This window comes from Hibiscus syriacus, unplaced genomic scaffold (assembly GCF_006381635.1).
Source record: "Hibiscus syriacus cultivar Baekdansim isolate YM2019G1 unplaced genomic scaffold, ASM638163v2 tig00110893_pilon, whole genome shotgun sequence".
In the NCBI taxonomy this organism is placed as follows: Eukaryota; Viridiplantae; Streptophyta; class Magnoliopsida; order Malvales; family Malvaceae; genus Hibiscus; species Hibiscus syriacus.
The window spans coordinates 6,684,467-6,704,106 of NW_024062901.1; the positions used below are offsets into that span (position 1 = coordinate 6,684,467).

Genomic DNA, 19,640 nt, shown 5'->3' on the forward strand with positions numbered 1-19,640 from the left:
GCTCTCGCCACCTTGTGTAAGCTTCCGTGTTAAGAGTTAGGGTTTTTTTGTAATTTAAAAGAAATAAGGAATTTTTTATAAATATAAGAATATTTTTAATATTTATTTTTAAAAATAAAATTTTAAAATTATCAGATTGTGATACATGTCACTTAACGGAAAAAATTAACGGTCTGTCATGACATAACCCATTTTAAATAACGGAATAAAATATTAGGCATCAAACTGAAACGACAAAAATGTTAAAAATTAAACTGAAAAAACGGAAATACGTTGGACATTTTTTTTTATATTTAAGCCTTTAAAAAAAGAAAGTTGTGTTATAAAGAAAAAAGGGCTAACAGCTTCTTAAGTCATTATATTTCTTAGGTTTTCCGAGATGGACCAAAATTTTCTCCTTTTATAAGATGATCACTAAAATTAAAAAAAAGCAATTTAATCATTGAAATAAATTTTAGGGATTCGATGGAAATTTTCTAATTTTTAGAGTTTTAGATTTGGGAAAAATTCGGGGCCAAAACTTGCTAGAGTCCAAGGGATCAATTTTTTCAAGGAGATCGATCTTTTGGTCAAATAAATCAATTCTTTTGTTGAGAGATCAATCCTTTCAGCCAAAAATGTTTGAAAACTCAAATTTAAATCATGAAAATGATCGAGTATGTTTTTGAAAAGGTTCAACTAAGTTGGAAAACATTTGAAACATAATTTTCAAATTAATTTGGACTTTGGATTATTTTTATAAACTTTTGACAAATTGGATCGAGTCTAAAATCAAATTTTCAAATTATTATTATATTAAAATTTTAATTCAATAATCTCCCTTTTTGATATTTCAAAACTATTTGAAAATTTATTTTTTGAAAAATATAAAATGATTTGTGAAAAAAAAAAATTAAGCTCTAATTTTAATTTTAAAAATTTACTTTTTATTTTATACTTACTTCTCCCTTTTCGTTATATCAAAAATAATTCAACAAATTCGGTTATCGTTGTGATTTCTGTGACTTCGATCTGCATGGAACTTGTGCTTTGCTTCAAGTATCCGTTTCTTTAGATTTCCTTGCCTGTTTGCATCAGCATCCATCGTTCTTCGTTGAAAACCATGACGAGGAAGTTATAAACGATTGCTAAGGGTGTAAGAATCCATTGTCTGTTCATATTTATCACTGTTCGGATTATACTAATCCAACGTTCTTCAACCTTCATAAAACAAATGTGCAAAATCGAGCCTTGAGATTAACCACCCCTATGACCGGAAGCACCTCTAGCTCTGTCGCCTACACCAGCTACTCATCCTCACGATTGTAGCTGCTAATTTTCCAAAATTCGATGGGATGGTTTTGCTTGTTTTTGCTCTCTTTGTGACTTTCAGCTTACCCTTGATGATTTCTTGGCACCAAAAGAAATCACAATTGCAAGCCATAGGCACCCATGGATTCTTCTATTGAAGTGACTTTTGTGACATCGTCGGAGATCACAACCCTTATCTTTGTACTACGTGTAAACTTTTGTACACAAGAAGTGTAGTTCAATGGCTTCCATGGAGTCTTCCGTCTTCAAAGTTGGGTTTTTTCTTAAGAATTTGAGGAAAATTGAAGAGGTGAATTAGGTTTAGGATTGTGTTTATATTTAAATTTGAAGAGATAAGTTGAAGAGTTGATCGATCTAGAAAGCTAGCTTTCCAATTACTTTTTTTTTTTGGCTGAAGAAAATTAGAGATGAAAAGAGAGTTCATCGTTTCGATGATCCGAACATTTGATCAAGAAGGATAAGCAGAGCCATGGCGGATTCCGTTCCGATGTATTCCGGCCGAACAATAAGGCGGAAGACATCAGTTCCAAAGGCCACTTCGCCGACAGCTTCTTTCCGCTTGATCTCCGCCACTAGCCGCCGCTTATCATCGTACACGGCGCAGTTTCGTCGCGAATAGGAGCCTTCAATCTCGTACATGACACTGTTACTCCGATTGTTAACGTAAGCCAAACACTTGGTGTTCATGATGTTCATATATTTCTTAACGGAAAATCTGGGGTTCACCATGGTTTCACCCTCGTAAACGAACTAGTGATCTCCGAGGCTCATTTTCTGATCATATTAACATAAGGATATCGTTAAACCAAATTGTAACATTAAGCATCAGTTTAAAAAATAATATAATGATAAAAAAAGAACCGTAAAAATAGGTGGTTGATAAATACATAGTTTCCCCAGAAAAAAAAATAATGTTTTACCTTACGGCGGATGGTAATGAGAGGGTTTCCATTGGCATCCATGAGAAGCATTTCACCTTTGTTGCAGTCCATGTAATTATCAACCCTAAAAACGAGATCATCTTTAGAATCAAACACCGTGAAGCCATTACAGTTGAAAAGCAATGACTTTTTCCAGACGGTTAGAATCGTCTCCTCCCTCATTTCCGCTGCCGATAACAGCTTACGCTGCGATGGCTTCTCGTAGATGGCGGTATCACCGACGGTAAAACTGGCGTTGGGAAAAACCTTTGTCATTCGCGTAAAAGGTTCCAGCCTTTAAAAACCAAAAGACTACAGATCAACCTACACTAAATGATCAACTCAGAAGATGATCAAAAAATTCTTCTCGAATCGAAGATTGTTTAGATGAATGATTAGAACAAAGACCATTTGTGTATATATATATAATAAGAGCGTAAAAGAGGCGCACCAATTGGGTTTAGGTTAGAAAAGTCTATGGCTAGTGCGCCTTGTTAGAATAATAACTGTGAATGTATGTATGTATGAATGATGGTGTGAGTACATGCATGGGATGGTTAGAGTGGTTAGCAGGCTGTTAAGATGTTGTTAAGAATTGGTTAAGGCTGTTACAACTGCTGTGCAGTTATGAACCAGCTCAGCAGTACAAGCTTGTATAAATCACCAACTGATATGTTGTAAATGCAAGATACATTTTATGTACAATCATTGTTAACTCTCTTTCTCAACATGGTATCTTTCGCTAGTCGATCCGGGCAATCTTCTTGTGCTTTCGCTACTTAAAAAGAAAAGAAAGAAGGATCCATCATGAATGTTGATCGGTTGATATCTTCCATGGAGAATGTGTCGAGGAATACATTCTCCAATAAAAAAGTTAATGTTGTTCTTGATGAAGCAAATTTTCTGCTATGGAAGCAACAAGTGTTGCTCACTGTTCGTAGCCACAGATTGGAAAGGCTACTCACTGGCTCGATGTCTGTTCCATCACAGACAGTGCGCAATGAAGTCGGTGAAGAGGTACCAAATGAACTGTATGAAGAGTTCATTGCGCAGGATAACACTCTAGCATCCTGGTTGTTGTCAACGATTAGTCCTCAGTTACTGCCTCAATTTGTGGGAGCTGAAACTGCTTCAGCAGTTTGGAGCACGGTGCTCCAGTTCTTCTCGAATAGATCCACGACTGCTGTCATCAGCTTGCATTACAAGCTCTAGTCATTAAAAAAGGGAGATGAGTCGATGAGAGTATACCTCACTAGAGTAAAAGAGGTATGTGATGCTCTAGCATCGTGTGGCAGTGTTGTATCTCAGGCAGTCCAAGTTGCTAGTATCTTGAAGGGATTGCCTCGCGAATATCAACCGTTTGTGGCAGTCATAACTACCATGCGAGAATCGGTTTCTCTTGATGCTATTTACACCATGCTGTTGGATGCTGAAACTCAACTAGCTGGGTTCTGTGATCCACTTGAGTCACTTTCCATAAGTGCTCATGTTGCTCAGGGTCAAATATCCAGTAAAGATGTAGATCAAACTGAGCGGTCTGTTACATCTCGTCAGGCGTATTCACGTGGGCGATCAGCTGGTCGAGGACGAGGTAGAGCTCTGTTGCAATGCCAATTGTGTGGGAAGAATGGTCATTTGGTCAATTGATGTTGGTATCGCTTCGATGAAGACTTTCCTGGAGTTACAGCTAATACTAATTCTTACTCCAAAAATGAATCGAGCACTGCTTATTATGCTGCTAATAATAATAATGGTAAGGATGCTGGATGTGATTGTGGTGCGAGTCAAAAGTCCAATCTTCATAAATCACAGGTAACTCGTGAACAGTGGGTTGTGGACTCGGGAGCTACTCACCATGTCTCGGCTGATGGCATGAATGTCTCTCAACCTATGGATTTCACCAATCCAGGTAAATTAACTGTTGGTGATGGTGTAACATTAGATGTTAAATTTGTTGGGCAATTTTCCTTGTATATACCCTCTCGAGTATTGCTACTAACTGACTTATTACATGTACCGAGAATAACAAAAAATTTACTCTCGGTGTCAAAGCTTGCTAGGGATAATGACATTTTCTTTGAATTCCATGCACATGAGTGCTGCGTTCGTGATAGGAGGACTGGTGCAGTGTTGCTTCGAGGGAAAGAAGATGGTGGTTTATACTATTTTGCAGTTGGTTCATCTCTTCAAGATAGCTCTAAGACAGCAGCTTATGCGACAGAGTTGTCTACAACTGTGTATGAGTTATGGCATCAGCGTTTGGGACATCCATCGCATGATAGCCTACTAAAAGTTTGTAAGCAGTTGAATGTAATTCTGCCTTCAAGTACCAATAAAACGTGTGTTGCATGTCACCTCGGAAAAAGCCATAAATTACCATTTTATGAATCTACAACTGTGTATGCAACTCCTTTCCAGCTAGTATTTATAGATCTTTGGGGACCTTCACATGTGGTCTCAAATGGCTACAAATACTATATAATGTTTGTTGATGCTTGTACCAGGCATTCGTGGTTGTATTTGTTAAAAGATAAGGCTCAAGCGATTAATGCATTTGAGTTGTTTCAGCAGATGGTACAAGTTCAGTTTGATCTGCCTATAAAGGCTGTTCAAAGTGATTGGGGAGGGGAGTATCGCAGGCTGTCGAGTTATTTGTTGAATAAAGGCATCAAACACAGACTTACCTGCCCACATACCTCGGAGCAAAATGGAGTGGTCGAACGTAAGCATAGACATGTGATAGAACTTGCTCTAGTCCTACTTTCTCAAACTTCCATGCCAGTTAAGTTTTGGGCGTATGCAGTAGTTACTGTCGTACACTTTATAAACATGCTTCCTACAAGAGTGTTACAAGGAGTTTCACCATTTGAGAAACTCTATTGCAAAAAACCTAATTATGGGCAGTTGAAGGTATTTGGATGTCTTTGTTTTCCTCATTTGAGACCCTATTTAAAGCACAAGTTAAAGTTTAGGTCAACGCCTTGCACGTTCTTAGGCTATAGTATGCAACACAAAGGCTTTCAATGCCTTGCTGAAGATGACATGGTCTATACAACTAGGCATGTGGTGTTCGATGAAACGCAGTTTCCCTTTGCAGGAAAGAGTGGTTATGTGGTTTCCTCATCTAAAATAAGGAGATGTTCCAGTTCTCTACAAGTTGTAACCGATGTAAGTAAATTGCTTAGTGAAAGAGGAGTTGAAGAAGCTGGTCATACTTCAGTGGTCAGTAGTAGTGGCAGCTCAAGTAGTTCACCTGGTAATTTGCCTGGGGTCAATTCTGGTTCTGGAATGATAGAAGGTGCAGATGGTGTACCAGGCACTGAATATCAAGCATCAGGTGAAGTTTCGCAAGGTGATCAAGACACTGTTGGTGCTGAACAAGATCATGTTAGCGATACAGAAAATATGAATGATGCTATAATTAGCAGACATCCAATGTTGACAAGAAGTAAGTGCGGCATATTCAAGCCAAAAGCTTATATGATCGCGCCTGCTAATGAAGTTCCAAGTGACATTTATGAAACAGTCAAAATTTCCAGCTGGAAAGAAGTTGTTCAAGCTGAGTTTACTACATTGCAAAGAAATAATACCTGGTCGCTTGTTAAACTGCCTGCAGGGCGTGCGGTTGTTGGTTGCAGGTGGTTGTTTAGGGTTAAAAAGAAACCAGATGGGTCAGTTGAACGACACAAAGCACGTCTTGTGGCCAAAGGGTATTCACAAGTTGCTGGTTGTGATTTTAAAGAAACTTATAGTCCTGTTGTTAAGTTTCCTACGTTGTATACAGTACTTTCAATTGCAGTTGCAAAGAACTGGCCTTTGAGACAAATTGATATGAATAATGCATTCTTAAATGGTGATTTAACAGAGGAGGTGTTCATGCAACAACCACCTGGTTTCGAGGAATATGCAGATGATGGTAGTTTGCTTGTATGCAAACTTAATAAAGCGTTGTATAGATTGAGACAAGGACCAAGAAACTGGCATGACAAGCTAAAAGCCAGTTTGATTCGGTTGGGCTTTAATGAGTCTCGAGCTGATGTGTCACTTTTTATTAAAGATGATGAAGGATGTAGTACATACATTCTTGTTTACGTGGATGATATTATATACTTACAGGTGGTTCATCTTGTGTTATTGATGATGTGGTGCAAGCTTTGAATCAGGAATTTTCCTTGAAGGATTTAGGGGAATTATCCTACTTCTTGGGTATTGAAGTCAAACGCAGAAAGGATTTTTTGGTGTTGTCTCAAAAGAAATACATAATTGAACTCTTAGAGAGGACAAACTTACTACATGCCACACCTACTGCTACTTCGATGGTAGGGTCACCAAAGTTGACTCAGAAAGCTGGAGAGTTATTGATAGATGCTCAAGAATAGCGAAGCATTGTTAGCGCAGTTATATGTTTGTCACACGTGACCAGATGTGGCATTCAGTGTAAACAAAGCAGCTCAGTATATTCATGCTCCACGTGAATTGCATCTAGCTGCAGTGAAGAGGATACTTCGATATCTAGCTGGAACAATGCATTATGGTCTTACATTTGCTGGTGCAGGTAGCAAATCACTTGAAGTGATGGCATTTGCTGATGCTGATTGGGGTGGCAGCCTTGATGACAGAAGGTCTGTGTCTGGACATGTAGTGTTCCTTGGTGCGTGTCCTATTGTCTGGTGTTCGCGGAAACAAAAAACAGTTTCCAGATCTACAATAGAGGCAGAGTATCGTAGCGTTGCCGAGGTTGCTGCTGAAGTTACGTGGATAAGTTCCTTGTTGGGTAAGCTAGGAGTAGGAAGTAAAAATGTACTTGTTATTTGGTGTGACAACACGAGCGCGGTGTCCTTAAGTACAAATCCGACATATCATGCGATGTCAAAGCATGTGGATATGGATGTGCACTTTGTTCATGAGAAAGTTGTAGCCAAACAACTTCAGGTGAACTACATTCCAGCATGTCACCAGGTGGCGGACGGATTCACCAAGTCATTGACAAAGGGAGCATTTGAAGTTTTCAGGGATCAAATGCATGTGTTACCTTGTCAATGAAGACAGAAAGAGTTGAAGGAGCGGGGAGAATATTAGAATAATAACTGTGAATGTATGTATGTATGAATGATGGTGTGAGTACATGCATGAGATGGTTAGAGTGGTTAGCAGGCTGTTAAGATGTTGTTAAGAATTGGTTAAGGTCGTTACAACTGCTGTGCAGTTATGAACCAGCTCAGCAGTACAAACTTGTATAAATCACCAACTGATATGTTGTAAATGCAAGATACATTTTCTGTACAATCATTGTTAACTCTCTTTCTCAACACGCCTTCATTATTTACATGACGTCAAACCTGCAATTGATTGGACGAAGAAAGTAGTTGAAAAAAAAGGTGAAAACGAAAGGGTGGCATGGCTTCGAAGGTAAAGACGAAGTTTCTTTAAGAGTTTGGGTTAATTGCAATACATGTCCCTAACTTTAAGACATTATACAAGAATCTTTCGGATATTAATATCGTATCAATCAAGTCATTACTTCAACTTAGCAATCATCATAATAAGTAATAATAATAATAATCAAGATTCATATTTTAGCGGTTGTATTTGCAAAATATATGTATATTATTATTGGTAAATTATAGCCATATATTGTTTTATAAGCACTACAAACTAATAAAAAAGAATTACTTTAAATTCGATGAACTTTGAACTCATCAAGCGATCATAGTGGTTAAAAAGAATGATTTACCTAGAAATCCTGGCTCGAGTGGTTACGTATGCAAGGTATATTATCAATTGATTAAGAAAATTATAAATAAATATTACATTATAATCACTTCACTATTAAAAATAAATATAATGTAGTATTTATTTAAAGATAACTCTCAATCATTTGATAATTAACGCTCATACTCTTGGTATTCGCAATACTCAAACTTATGACCATAACGAATAATAACAAATCCTAAAAATCACTTAGTTTATGCTATATATTTTAAACATATTTACGTAAAACTTTCAATATCATTTAATTTATAAATTAATTATTAAAATTTGAAAAAACTAATTAATATGATAATATTATTTTAATATTCTAATTAACATATTATAAAGTTTGAGAACCATTAATGCTGCGGCCCTTGGTGCAACTAACCAAGAAAATTAAATAAATGTATTGGTGGAATGTTAAAATAAGTTAAAATTTGTGGCTGAGAACTAGTTTGCAGTGACACTTGTCGTTTGGTTAATACTTTAGCGCTAGATATTTTAGGTGGCGATATTATCATTGACGACGATTTCTTTGAATTTATAAAACTTTATTTTTCTCATCGGGGCTTGTGCGACTGTGACCCCCTCCATCCCCAGGAGCCATTATTAATTAATTGATTAATTAATTTTACCATTAGCTGTAATTATTTTTGGGTACAGTACACAAGTGGTCCCTTCCTTATATGAAAAATTTCATCCCAAACTATGACCATCATTCTAAATTGGTCTCTAAATTTTTTTAACATTCTAATTTCATCTCAAACTATTTGTATATTCTAATCACATATATTGTTAATAAAATGGTTAGACAAAGTTATATTATTATTATATATTTCAAGAAAACGAAATTCATGTCAAACTATAATTGGAACTAATTAGATATTTGGATTAATTCAAGAATGAAATTAGAGTATTCAAAAGTTTAAGGACCAATTTAAAAAAAATGTTATAGTTTACAGATAAAATAAGAATGTTCAAAAGTTTAGGGTTTAATATAAAAAAAATTCATAGTTTGAGGGTGAAATTAAAATATTCAAAAGTTTAAAGATTAATTTAAAATAAAAATTATAGTTTTAAGACATGATGCAATTAACTTTTTTTTATTAATATATGTTAATAATCAATATGTTAATCACGTCAGTTTGTATGTTCAAAAGTGCTCAAAAAATGATTTCCCCTTCCACCATCTTTCACCATGATTCAACGTTAAGCTCCACCATGATTCAACGTTGAGCTCCATGAATGTTAGAGATGTAAACGTTTAATGTCAAGAGATTAAAAACTATCTTTAAAACAGATACTACCTTATACTTAACCTAGATTTATCAAAAAGAAAAAAAGAACGTTGAGGGATGGCTTGGGGATGTGTTAGAACTTAGACGGAGACTTTCGATGAGATGGTTTCAATGCAGGCCTGTGACTGGAAAGTCAACTGAAAAACGCAAGGTTTCCATTCTGCACGGCACACCTATACATTCTTTGGACCTTCATCTTACACCAGAATGTTGGATGGTTGACTCTACATTGGACGACATGTATATTACATACATTACAAACAATCTTATTGATTATGTACTGAGATTATTCAAGCTTAACAGGGAATAAACACAAAAAATCAGATGATGCAGTATTCAAAAGAATCAAACCAAACCGAAAATAACCCGTCAAGGGTAGCTTCAATATTTCCATAGGTAGCAATGAAATGTGCAAACCAAGCCATTATTAGAGCTATTAAACAAGCAATTTCATGCTATAAAGACCATACAGAGTCCAGGAAGCCTCATTCTTTCTTCCCAATTCCATGAGACATGTTATAGACTCCTTGTCCCTGAAATATAACAAGCACAACATGAGCAAATAGGCCCTCCATTGAAAGGCATGTGTACAAGTAAAAAAAAAACTCACAATGAAGAACAAAGAAGTTGCGGCCAAAGCAGTAGGAATGGCAACTGATGTAATCTTGTCGTGAGGTCCTTTCAGGTAAGTGTGCTTGTAGATGCTTTGAAAATATTTCTGATTCTCCAGAAGAATTTCCCTAGGTCTGAATGGTGCCTCCGACATCCTGCATTGCAAGTTCAAATTCCAGTCATAGATAATCAAAGCAATTAAGCTTTTCAAAGCTTCCCAAAACATCCCAGTCTCACTTCTCTCTTCCAAAAAATGACATTTCAAGGGCTTCCACTTCGAGGTTCCATTATGTCTCTCAATAATCAATATTGATTTGACTTTTTTTTGAATAACCATACTATTTTATTAATTAACAAAGCATACCATCATTCAAAACGTCCTCATGAATATCATACAAAAAATGTAAATCAAAAACTCTAGGAACATCACTACATAAGCCCAAATGAGCTAGTTTATACGCTACTATATTGCTAGTAAAATTAACAAAATTAAAGGAAATATGCTGGAAACATTGCCTGAGTTGCTATATTGTTTGTCCATAACTCCATATTGAGTTCTGAATTAATCAAACAGAGATCTTTCCCTTATTCTGTCTTGTGTGAACTACCATCAATCACAAGAGTGATTCTTAGCAATGTCAATCTAATTGATAGAATGGTTTCCTGATTCTATATAATCAGTGGGTCAATATTTTGTTTTCTAAACTGTTTTCGGACGATTCTGTAAGTGACATGAGGTTCACATACCAGTTGGCTAGTGCTCCCTTTTTCCATAAACACCCCCACCCCCTCACCACCCCTTAAAAGAATTAGTATAAGTTGGATTTAGTCCTAGATCTTGGGTACAACTATGAAACAATTTTTACGAGCTAAAACATTCAGTTAAAGCTTAGTAACGGTACTCTCAAGGTCCAGGGTTTGAGTCCTGACCGTAACATTCTCCCTCCCCAATTGTAAGCTTGTAACTGTACCCAAAAAAATAAAGAAAAAATAATTGAAATTTCATTCTCAAGAGAAACCCAAAGGCCTACTATTCCCCCTCTCCTGCTAACATTGAATTTCTGCTAACAAACAGACATCAGTTGCACTTGCACTAACAGTATAGGATTGCAAAACTACTTGCCAGTACCACTTGTATAAAAGTTACATTAATAGCCAGCCGGTCTAACAGATATCAGAAAGGGGCCGTGCCGTAGTAGTGATTTTCAGAAGTTAAATAAAGTTTGAAATTTTGCTTAGGAGAAGCCTCAATAAGCATGTTTTACAACACACAGACCTGAATTCTAACTTAAAAAGCCTTTATTAAAGGCCTCCTCATTAGAAATCTTTTGCATACGAAAAGCAATTACTTATAATCTCAATTTTCATTTCATCTAGAGAAGATGGAATTTTAAGTTACACATAAATCTCAAACGAATGCAAACTTCAGAGTTAGATTACATTATCCAGCAGCAGATTGATTCCTTTGACCAAAACGAATATCTAGTACAAGAGATCTAGTACAATCAATTCAAACGAACTACCGAAATCGATTAAATGTTTTTACGGGAATTTCAAGCAACATGTATAAAATGGAAATCAAAAACTAATTTTCAAATTCAGAATCGAAAGAGAAGATCGATAGATAGAGAACCTGAGCTTCTTGTTCTTCCTCCTTAGATACGAAAACCCTAGAAATGTTAAACGATTCTGAGCCTTTATAGGATTGAATATGTCCTGGAAATTGCCTTTGTATCATTCGTGGGATAACGAAAAGAGGAAAATCATAACCAAAAATGCCAAAACGAATGGGTAAAATTAATAGTTGGTCATCCAACTATTACATCCTTTTATTTTTATCAACCAAATTCAAAATATTGTAAAATAACTCAGATTTTTATTTTCTATGGGCCGAATACGGCCTGCTAAACAAAATGTAAGATTCCGAGAGAAATACACACGGATCCTATATCAACTTTTGCACATACAATTTAAGTATATCCTCAAAAAAAGAGAAAATATGAAGAAAATCTCTTAATCTAGCATGTTAATATAAAGACTTTTAATGTTAGTGTTATGTTTAAGATTATGATTGTTACTTGTGAATTAGAAAGTCGAATAGATATGATCGATCGATAATAGATTTGACTCTGTCAGACTATATAGTCTACCAACAATCATGTGAAGAGAGATAACTAATCGAAAGATATGAAATCCTAACACTGTGATCAACGAAAAGAAACATACGGAGATTTTCTAATTGAAAATTTTAGTTATCGAAAAAATTATTGAAGAAAGAATTATAAATAAAAAAATCTGAAAGAGGTATGACAATAATTATACATTAAATTTAAAAATAAAATAATTCAAACCAATTAATTTGTAACAAATCATAACATTTCAATGTCCAAACATCTTTATATTTGTAACATTTTGAGAGAGCGTTGTCTTTCTTAGATGTTTTGGGTTCGAGTAGTTGCGTTTATAAAATGTATATTGTTGAGTTAATCGATCGACAGAATCAGCCAAGAGGGGATGAATTGGCAATTAAAATTTTGGTGGAAGCTTTTGCAGAAAATTGAAAGAAGTTGCATAGCGATTTAGAGTGGTTCGACTTTCTCAACCAAAGTCTACGTCCACTACCTTAGCTATCCACACTAAGGATTTTCCAACAAATTCACTAATTTGTTCTTTCTTTTGAGGCCAAAGAGATAACCTTACAACTCCCTCAAGAATATACCCCAATTCTTGAGAACACTCTTTCTCAAAGAGAAGATTACAAATTTGCAAACTTACAAGGAAAACCTCACAAGGTAGATTATTTGCACAATTCTAGAACAAAGAAAAGAACACTAAAAAATGAACATGATTGAGTACACGTAGTGTTCTTGAAAGCAAAATGAATATTGAATGGAAAATAGGCTTGAATTGCTCAAACAATGAGTTTGATGCTTTCTCTTTGAGTCTCTCTTGATTCTAGTTGCTTGTTGTTTTCTCTTATTGATCAATGGCTTCTAAGCTTATTTAAATACTCCTTCAAATGATTCTGAACGTTGGGGATGATTAGTGGAGTCAATAGAGTCGTTTAAGTGTGAAAACAATTAATAAAATCAGTTGGGAGCGTCAGTGCATCGATGCATACCCTAGGTGCATCGGTGCATCAAGTGTAAAATTCAAATATTTTAACCGTTGGACCCTTAGTGCATCGGTGCACTAAGAGTGCACCGATGCATGAAGAGCATTCGATGTTTCAAAATAGCCTGCATGCATCGATGCATGGCTTGTGCATCGATGCATCAAATGCATTCGATGTTTTCATAAAAACCTGAGTGCATCGATGCGTGGTATGTGCATCGATGCATGAAATGCATTCGATGTTCAATTTATTCCATGGTGCATCAATGCATGGATTGGTGCATCGGTGCATCACTTTGAAAAATTGATTTTAGGCTTGATTTTGGTTCAAAATACTTTGTGAAAATTGTTTTAAAAATAGTTTAAGTATAAAACACAATTTTATACATTTAGTAAGGTTTGAAATTGATCTTGAAAGACTTGGAGTAATAATTTGATATTCATTAATTGAATCGAATATACTTATAAAAATCTTTTTAAAATCTTAAAATTCATTTATACTTGGTTTGTTATATCGAAACATAAAAATGTTTTCAACAATCTCCCCCTTTTTGATATAACAAAACATTTGTGTAATTTTAAGATTTGTTTAAGAAAAGTTATTTTTGAAATCATTTTTGAAAAATTACTCCCCCTTACTCTAACACTTCTCCCCTTTAACACTTAATATTTCTCCACCTTTTTGTTAAATCAAAAAGACTTTAAAACGTTTTAAACAAAGTTTTTGAAAAGTATATCCAATTGAGAATAAGTAAATAAGATTAAGCTGCTAAGATCACAATCAAAAGAGAGATTAGCCATTAGTTTCATAATCAATATTCATAATCAAATGTGAAATTGCATAATTGGTCATATATGTCTAATGATGCAAAAATAAGAAAATTCAACCAAACCAAATATATATATATTAAGTTCAAAATCCATAAAACATCAAATAAGTTTGATCATCCAACAACCAACAAATTTAAACATCCAAAGCAATCCAGAAACATCAAAATCAATCCAAGTATTAAAACCAAGAAAACATAACAAGGAAACAAATTCATTCCATCAGAGGATCAGGAGGAGGAGGATAATGAGCTCGAACTTCAAGAGTGAGAGCGTCCATGCGTTCATGCATCTCCCACTGAAACTCAGTAATCTAAGACTCCATGGAGGCAAACCTCATATCAAAGGACTCTAAGAAATATCGAAAATATGAAGGCGTTTAATCTTCTTGCTGTGCTGGTTCTGGTGCAGGCTCATCGTCTGGTACGTGATCGTCGATATCTCGCATAAGTTGTTGAAACTCGGGATCATCGTCAGTAGCTGGTGCCGGAGGAGGAGGAGGAGGAGCACGAGAGGAGCTAGGAGCAGCTCGTGAAGAACTCGCTCCCAGAGTTTGCTTACCGGGTCGAAAGACCCAAAGACCAGTTTCCTCATCTTGTTTCCAATCCGCTTTCTTCAACGAAGTGAGATTGATTTGATTTTGGAGAGGGATAGGATTGTCGAGAGAGACGTTTAGACCGAGTTTGATAAAAGGGTTACTAAGAAGACATCCATAAATCAATGTTTCGACATGTTTTGAAGGAACAATGTTTATGATATCCACTGGTTGACTAAATATAATGTGGGGCAGATTTATTTTGTTCTTATTCTTGATACAGTGCATCCACCATAAATCCCTAGCACGAAGAGTGGAGTACTTACCTCTGGATGGTCTAAACCACCAAGAGATCATCAAATGAAGAAAACGATCGTGATGAGATCGTAGAGTACTAACACTAGCATTTGGAACATAGGGATATTCCACAGTTTCATTCTCATTAAATAACCCATCATCATCTAGCCCAAAATGGAAAGTTATAGTCTTAGGGTCAATATTAATATATTGGCCTAAAAGATAGGATCTAATAGCTATAGTCCCACATTGAGTTTGATTTTGAATGCATACCGCATTAGAGTAGAAAATACGGACTAACTGATGATAGACGATAGGTTTAAGGTGAAACATTTTATCAAACTTCCAAGTTTTAAGAATCAGAAGGTATTCGAAGTCAATATCTATCATGGCTTGAAGAGAAGGAATACACTCTTCCCGGATTTTATAGGATTGGAAAGAATTTATGTACCTAGAGTATAATTTGTCTCTACGACGTTCAGGCATATTAAAACAGGATCCTATTAGACTATTAGGTGTAGGAGGAACGGGATTTTGAGGTCGGTTAGAACGACTAGACGAAGTCCTAGGGCGTTTTAGATTGGACATGGTTGAGAAATCGGAATAAGAAATGTAACCTGCAAATTGAAACACATGTATGCAATTTAATCAATCCCAAAACTCAATTGAGTCCGCAATAATTCAAGGTTCTCTAAATCGAATCCTAATGGACATAGTTTTGAAAAACTATTTAGAAAATAATGTTTGAAAATTATAATATGTATAGTTTTTCATGAAAACAACATAATTAAATCAAAAACATCAAATTTAAAAATTAAATTTAGATTTTAGATTTTTTTTTTCGAAAATTCAAAAATTCTTTGAAAATTTATGAGTTTTTTGATTAAATTAGTTGTAAAATCTAGTTTGTAATCATCAAACAATCAATGCCCGATATAATATTCATCCTAGAACTAATCTAAACTAGTTCTAAAATCAAAATATGATAAAATATAGGTTTAAAAAAAATACCTTGAAAATTTCAGATTGATGAAAATGAGAAGTTGTTTTGCACGATTTAATGATAGTAGCAGGGCTTTGAGATGAAATGAGGATGAATTCTGATAAAAAACATTGATTTTAGAGTAAGAGGAGAATTTAGAGAGTGAGAGAGGCGTGCGGCTGAAGAGGGTGTAGTTTTAGGGTTTAAAACAAATGAGAAAATAAGTCTTTTAAACCCAAAACCCGACCGATGCATCGATGCACATTCAAGGCGTGCATCGGTGCACCTTTATGGTGTATCGATGCACATTCAAGGATATATCGATGCACTGTTAGGTGTATCGATGCATTAAGCACAAAAATGTTAAAAATCCATTTTAAACACTCAAAATGCTCAATTAATTAGCTCTAGTGGTATTGGCAACTCATATATTGAAAATTAATCATGTTCAATCAATCAAATTAATCCTTAAACTACATTTGAACATAAAATTATTTTTTACCAAAGAACATAAACTCCCCCTAACTAATAGCAAAGAATGCAATCAAAAAATATTATTATAAGTATTTTTCATTTATTCTTAAAAGTGCTAAAAATCACTAAGTGAAGATAGGTTAGTTAAACCTAATTCTCTTCTAAGTGTCCAAAAACGTTCCTTGTCTAAAGGTTTTGTAAAGATATCCGCTAATTGATGAAAAGTATCAACAAATTCTAGAACTACATATTCCTTAGCGACATGGTCTCTAATGAAGTGATATCTTATTTCAATATGCTCAGTTCTAGAGTGTTGGATGGGATTTTCAGTGAGACAAATAGCACTAGTATCGTCACACTTGATAGGAATGGTACCTACTTCAATTCCATAATCAAAAAGTTGTTGTTTCATCCTGTAGACACCCATTTTTTTGTCAGGGTTAAAAAATATTAGTAAATTATTATTATTATTATTATTATTATTATTATTAGTATTATTAAGTGTGTTTATATTTTTGTGCAGGCCAAATGTGGCCCAATTATAAGCAACCCAACAGACCCAGATCAATAACAGTACCAAGCCTCTCCACCGACGAGTCACTAAGGCTAGTCACCTCTGAGCAAGTTGAAACATCATCATCACCATGTCGGCCACTGAACAGCAAAAACAAACAAACAATATCAGCAAAGTCAAAAGCATATCACCTAAATCATACCTAACCTGTCAATATCCTACCAAAAACGAAGAAAATGTAGATGCATCCATTAAGATTAGGTGGAGATATCAACCATAAAATAGGCAGAGGATTAGAGGAGAAAGTAGGGGGAGAAAAAAAACTCATCAGAAAGAAAAAAAAAGGAAATTTCTTGTAATTGGGGTATGAGAAAACTCAACAACAAATATCTGTAAACGAGGAAATATTCCATTCTTCCATTCGAAAGAAATAGAAACGAGATTTTTTCTAACATCCAAGTACATTCATCTCAAGGTTTTTTTTTTCTTTATTCTTACTTACAGTAGCTTTTCGTTATTTTTTTTTTCGTTTTTAAGGCAATGTACAGAAATAACAAAACATAGATCGAAATCACATCATTTTTTATTTTTAATTCCCTAAGCGAAAAACCAGAGAAACAAAGCTATACAAAATCAAGAAAATAAGAAAGCAAAAGATTGAACGTTTTTTAGATTTTTTTTCGAAATAGTAAAAAAGAAAAGAGAGAAAGTAGGGTATGTTTACCTAAGTCGTTAGACTTTTCTTGGAGAGGTCATCGTCGCCGAAGGCGAGGTGTAGGGGTTGGGTTTCTGTCCGGTCGAATAGAGAAGAAGAAGGAGGCGTCTAGGCTCTTTAGGGTGGTTTATGATCCTCATCGGTTGATTTGGAGGACCATTGGAGGTTGATTTGGTCACCGACGTACGATGACCTGTGAAGACTAAGGCTTTTTAAAGTCTCGGCTATGGCGAGAATTTAAAAAGTCCTAGGTGTGTATAAAGAATCTGGGTTGCTTTAGTTTTTGTTTTAAGATTTGTAGAATATGGAGGGAGGTGCTTCGTTTTATTATTGGATATTGGTTTTTGTTTGTGTTGAAAACTCTTTGTTATATGGTGGGCCATGAGCTGTCTACTTTTTGGTTTGTAGTTACGTGGTAGGTGGGAATAGTTTCATGTTTAGCTGAAATGAGATTTAGTTATTAGGTTAAATAATATTAATTTAAAGTTTTAATTCCAGCGAAGCATTAATAATAAAAAGGGTACCAAGCAATCTTGTAAGTTTCTGTTTCCAGTGTAGTGTATTGTTTAACAAAGGTTAGAAAATTCATTTTGTACAAATGGGTTTATTACTAAAGAAGCCACGTTTTTTAATTTAGCGCATTCTGGTCCTAAAATTCATGTTTCCTGAACCTTTTAATTTTACCTTCATATTCTACGTGCATTTTAACTTGGTCCCTAAATCCAACGTTTTTATGTTTCTAATTTTGTATCTTTATTTTACATTTTATTTCAGTCCCTATAATTTACTTATAGTATTTATTCCTATTTATATTTTGTACTTCTAATTACATATTATTCGATTGTAATCCTTAATATTTATATTGTGTAAAATTGTGTATTTTATGTTTTAAGTCACATGTTCTGCATTCATTCTAGTCATCATCTTTAATATCTATAGGGTTTGAGTTAATTTCATTTAGGGCCCTTTGTATTTTACAATATCCTATTTTAGTCCTTAAATCGAATTTACTCATATTATATTTTGAGTTTTGAATTATTTTGTGTTTATGTTTTGGTTTTGGTTTTGGTCTCATACTATTGTTCGTATTTTACTCATATATTATGGTTTAATATATGTTTTATGTTTTTTATTCCTATTTTATTTCATTTAGACCAATGTTCGTAATTTAATAATCATTAATATTTCGATTTCTAAACTTGTTTAACTTTTGTTTTAATCCTTTAATTATTGTTTGGAAAATAAATGTTTTGTTTGTTTAGTTCATTTCAATGTTATTATTCTGATTCAAATGTTTTATTAATACATAATGTTTATTTATTTCTTAATTGTATATTATTAAAAAACCTATTATTATGTTATTCAATATTTATGTATATTTATGAGTTAGTCTTTTAAATTTCATCTTGTGATATTTGGTCTTCAAATTTTATATTTTTACTATTTTAGTCTTTTAAATTTCTGTTTGTGTCATTTTAGTCCTTTAATTTTTTAATTTTGTTATTTTGATTCTTAAGGTTTTTTTTTTATTTTAGTCTTTATAAATTTAAATATTTATTGTTTGCTATTTTATTTTGATTTGTAATATTTATTTGTTTTATTTCAGTTCTTTGAATTTCTTATTTGAGTTATTAATTTGAAGCAAATTAATTAAATTTCAATAAATGGATCATAATTTAATTTTATATTTAATTCATGATTTTCACCATTTACGACAACGTGTAAGCGAAACAGTACCAATTTTGGGCGTTGTGGGGGGTGCTAATCCTTCCCCACGCGTAACCGACTCCCGAACTCGTTTTAAACGAATCTTTGGTAAACGCAGACCAGCTTTTGTCTTAAAAGATGATTTTTCTTAAAATTGTTTTTAAAAGATGTTTTTAGGTATTCGACCTACCTAACCCAAAGGTTGATGGCGACTCTTTTTAATTCTTTTCAATTTATTTCAAATTACTCCAAATTCACCCATTTTCCAAAATAAAAAGTCGTAACTTACTTTTAAAACAATTAAACGATTATCCCCGTCGAAAAACGGTTACGACAGCTTGGCGACTCTGCTGGGGAACATAATTTTTTAGAGAGTCAGTCTGTATGTCGCTTACACATTGTCGTTTGGTAGAAATTATGAGTTCGAGTCTTTAGTTAACTTATGATCCTTTTATTGAAGTTTTTAATTGCTTCATTTTATTATTGTCTTACTAACATTTTTATCTTTGTTTTCAGATTTGTTCAAAGTTTTGTCGAATGGTGTCATTTTCCTTTTGAGTCAAAGGGTTGAATGTTCCTCCT

At 34.3% G+C, this 19,640-nt stretch overlaps 1 protein-coding gene and 1 pseudogene across 2 annotated transcripts; both read right to left on the reverse strand.

Moving 5' to 3' along the window:
- Nucleotides 1-949: 949 nt before the first annotated feature.
- Nucleotides 950-2,653, reverse strand: LOC120144971 (annotated as a pseudogene).
- Nucleotides 2,654-9,613: 6,960 nt separating this feature from the next.
- Nucleotides 9,614-11,620, reverse strand: LOC120144972. Of its 2 annotated transcripts, XM_039158896.1 has the most exons (4): nucleotides 11,526-11,608; nucleotides 10,789-10,857; nucleotides 9,891-10,047; nucleotides 9,614-9,813 (listed from the first exon to the last, which is right to left on the reverse strand). In XM_039158896.1, exons 3-4 carry the CDS (start codon nucleotides 10,044-10,046, stop codon nucleotides 9,766-9,768), a joined length of 204 nt encoding a protein of 67 aa, XP_039014827.1. In that variant the 5' UTR covers nucleotide 10,047; nucleotides 10,789-10,857; nucleotides 11,526-11,608; the 3' UTR covers nucleotides 9,614-9,765. The 2 variants fall into 2 exon arrangements, with proteins under 2 accessions (XP_039014827.1, XP_039014826.1); XM_039158895.1 differs by lacking the exon at nucleotides 10,789-10,857 and having other exon boundaries at nucleotides 11,526-11,620.
- Nucleotides 11,621-19,640: the final 8,020 nt, after the last annotated feature.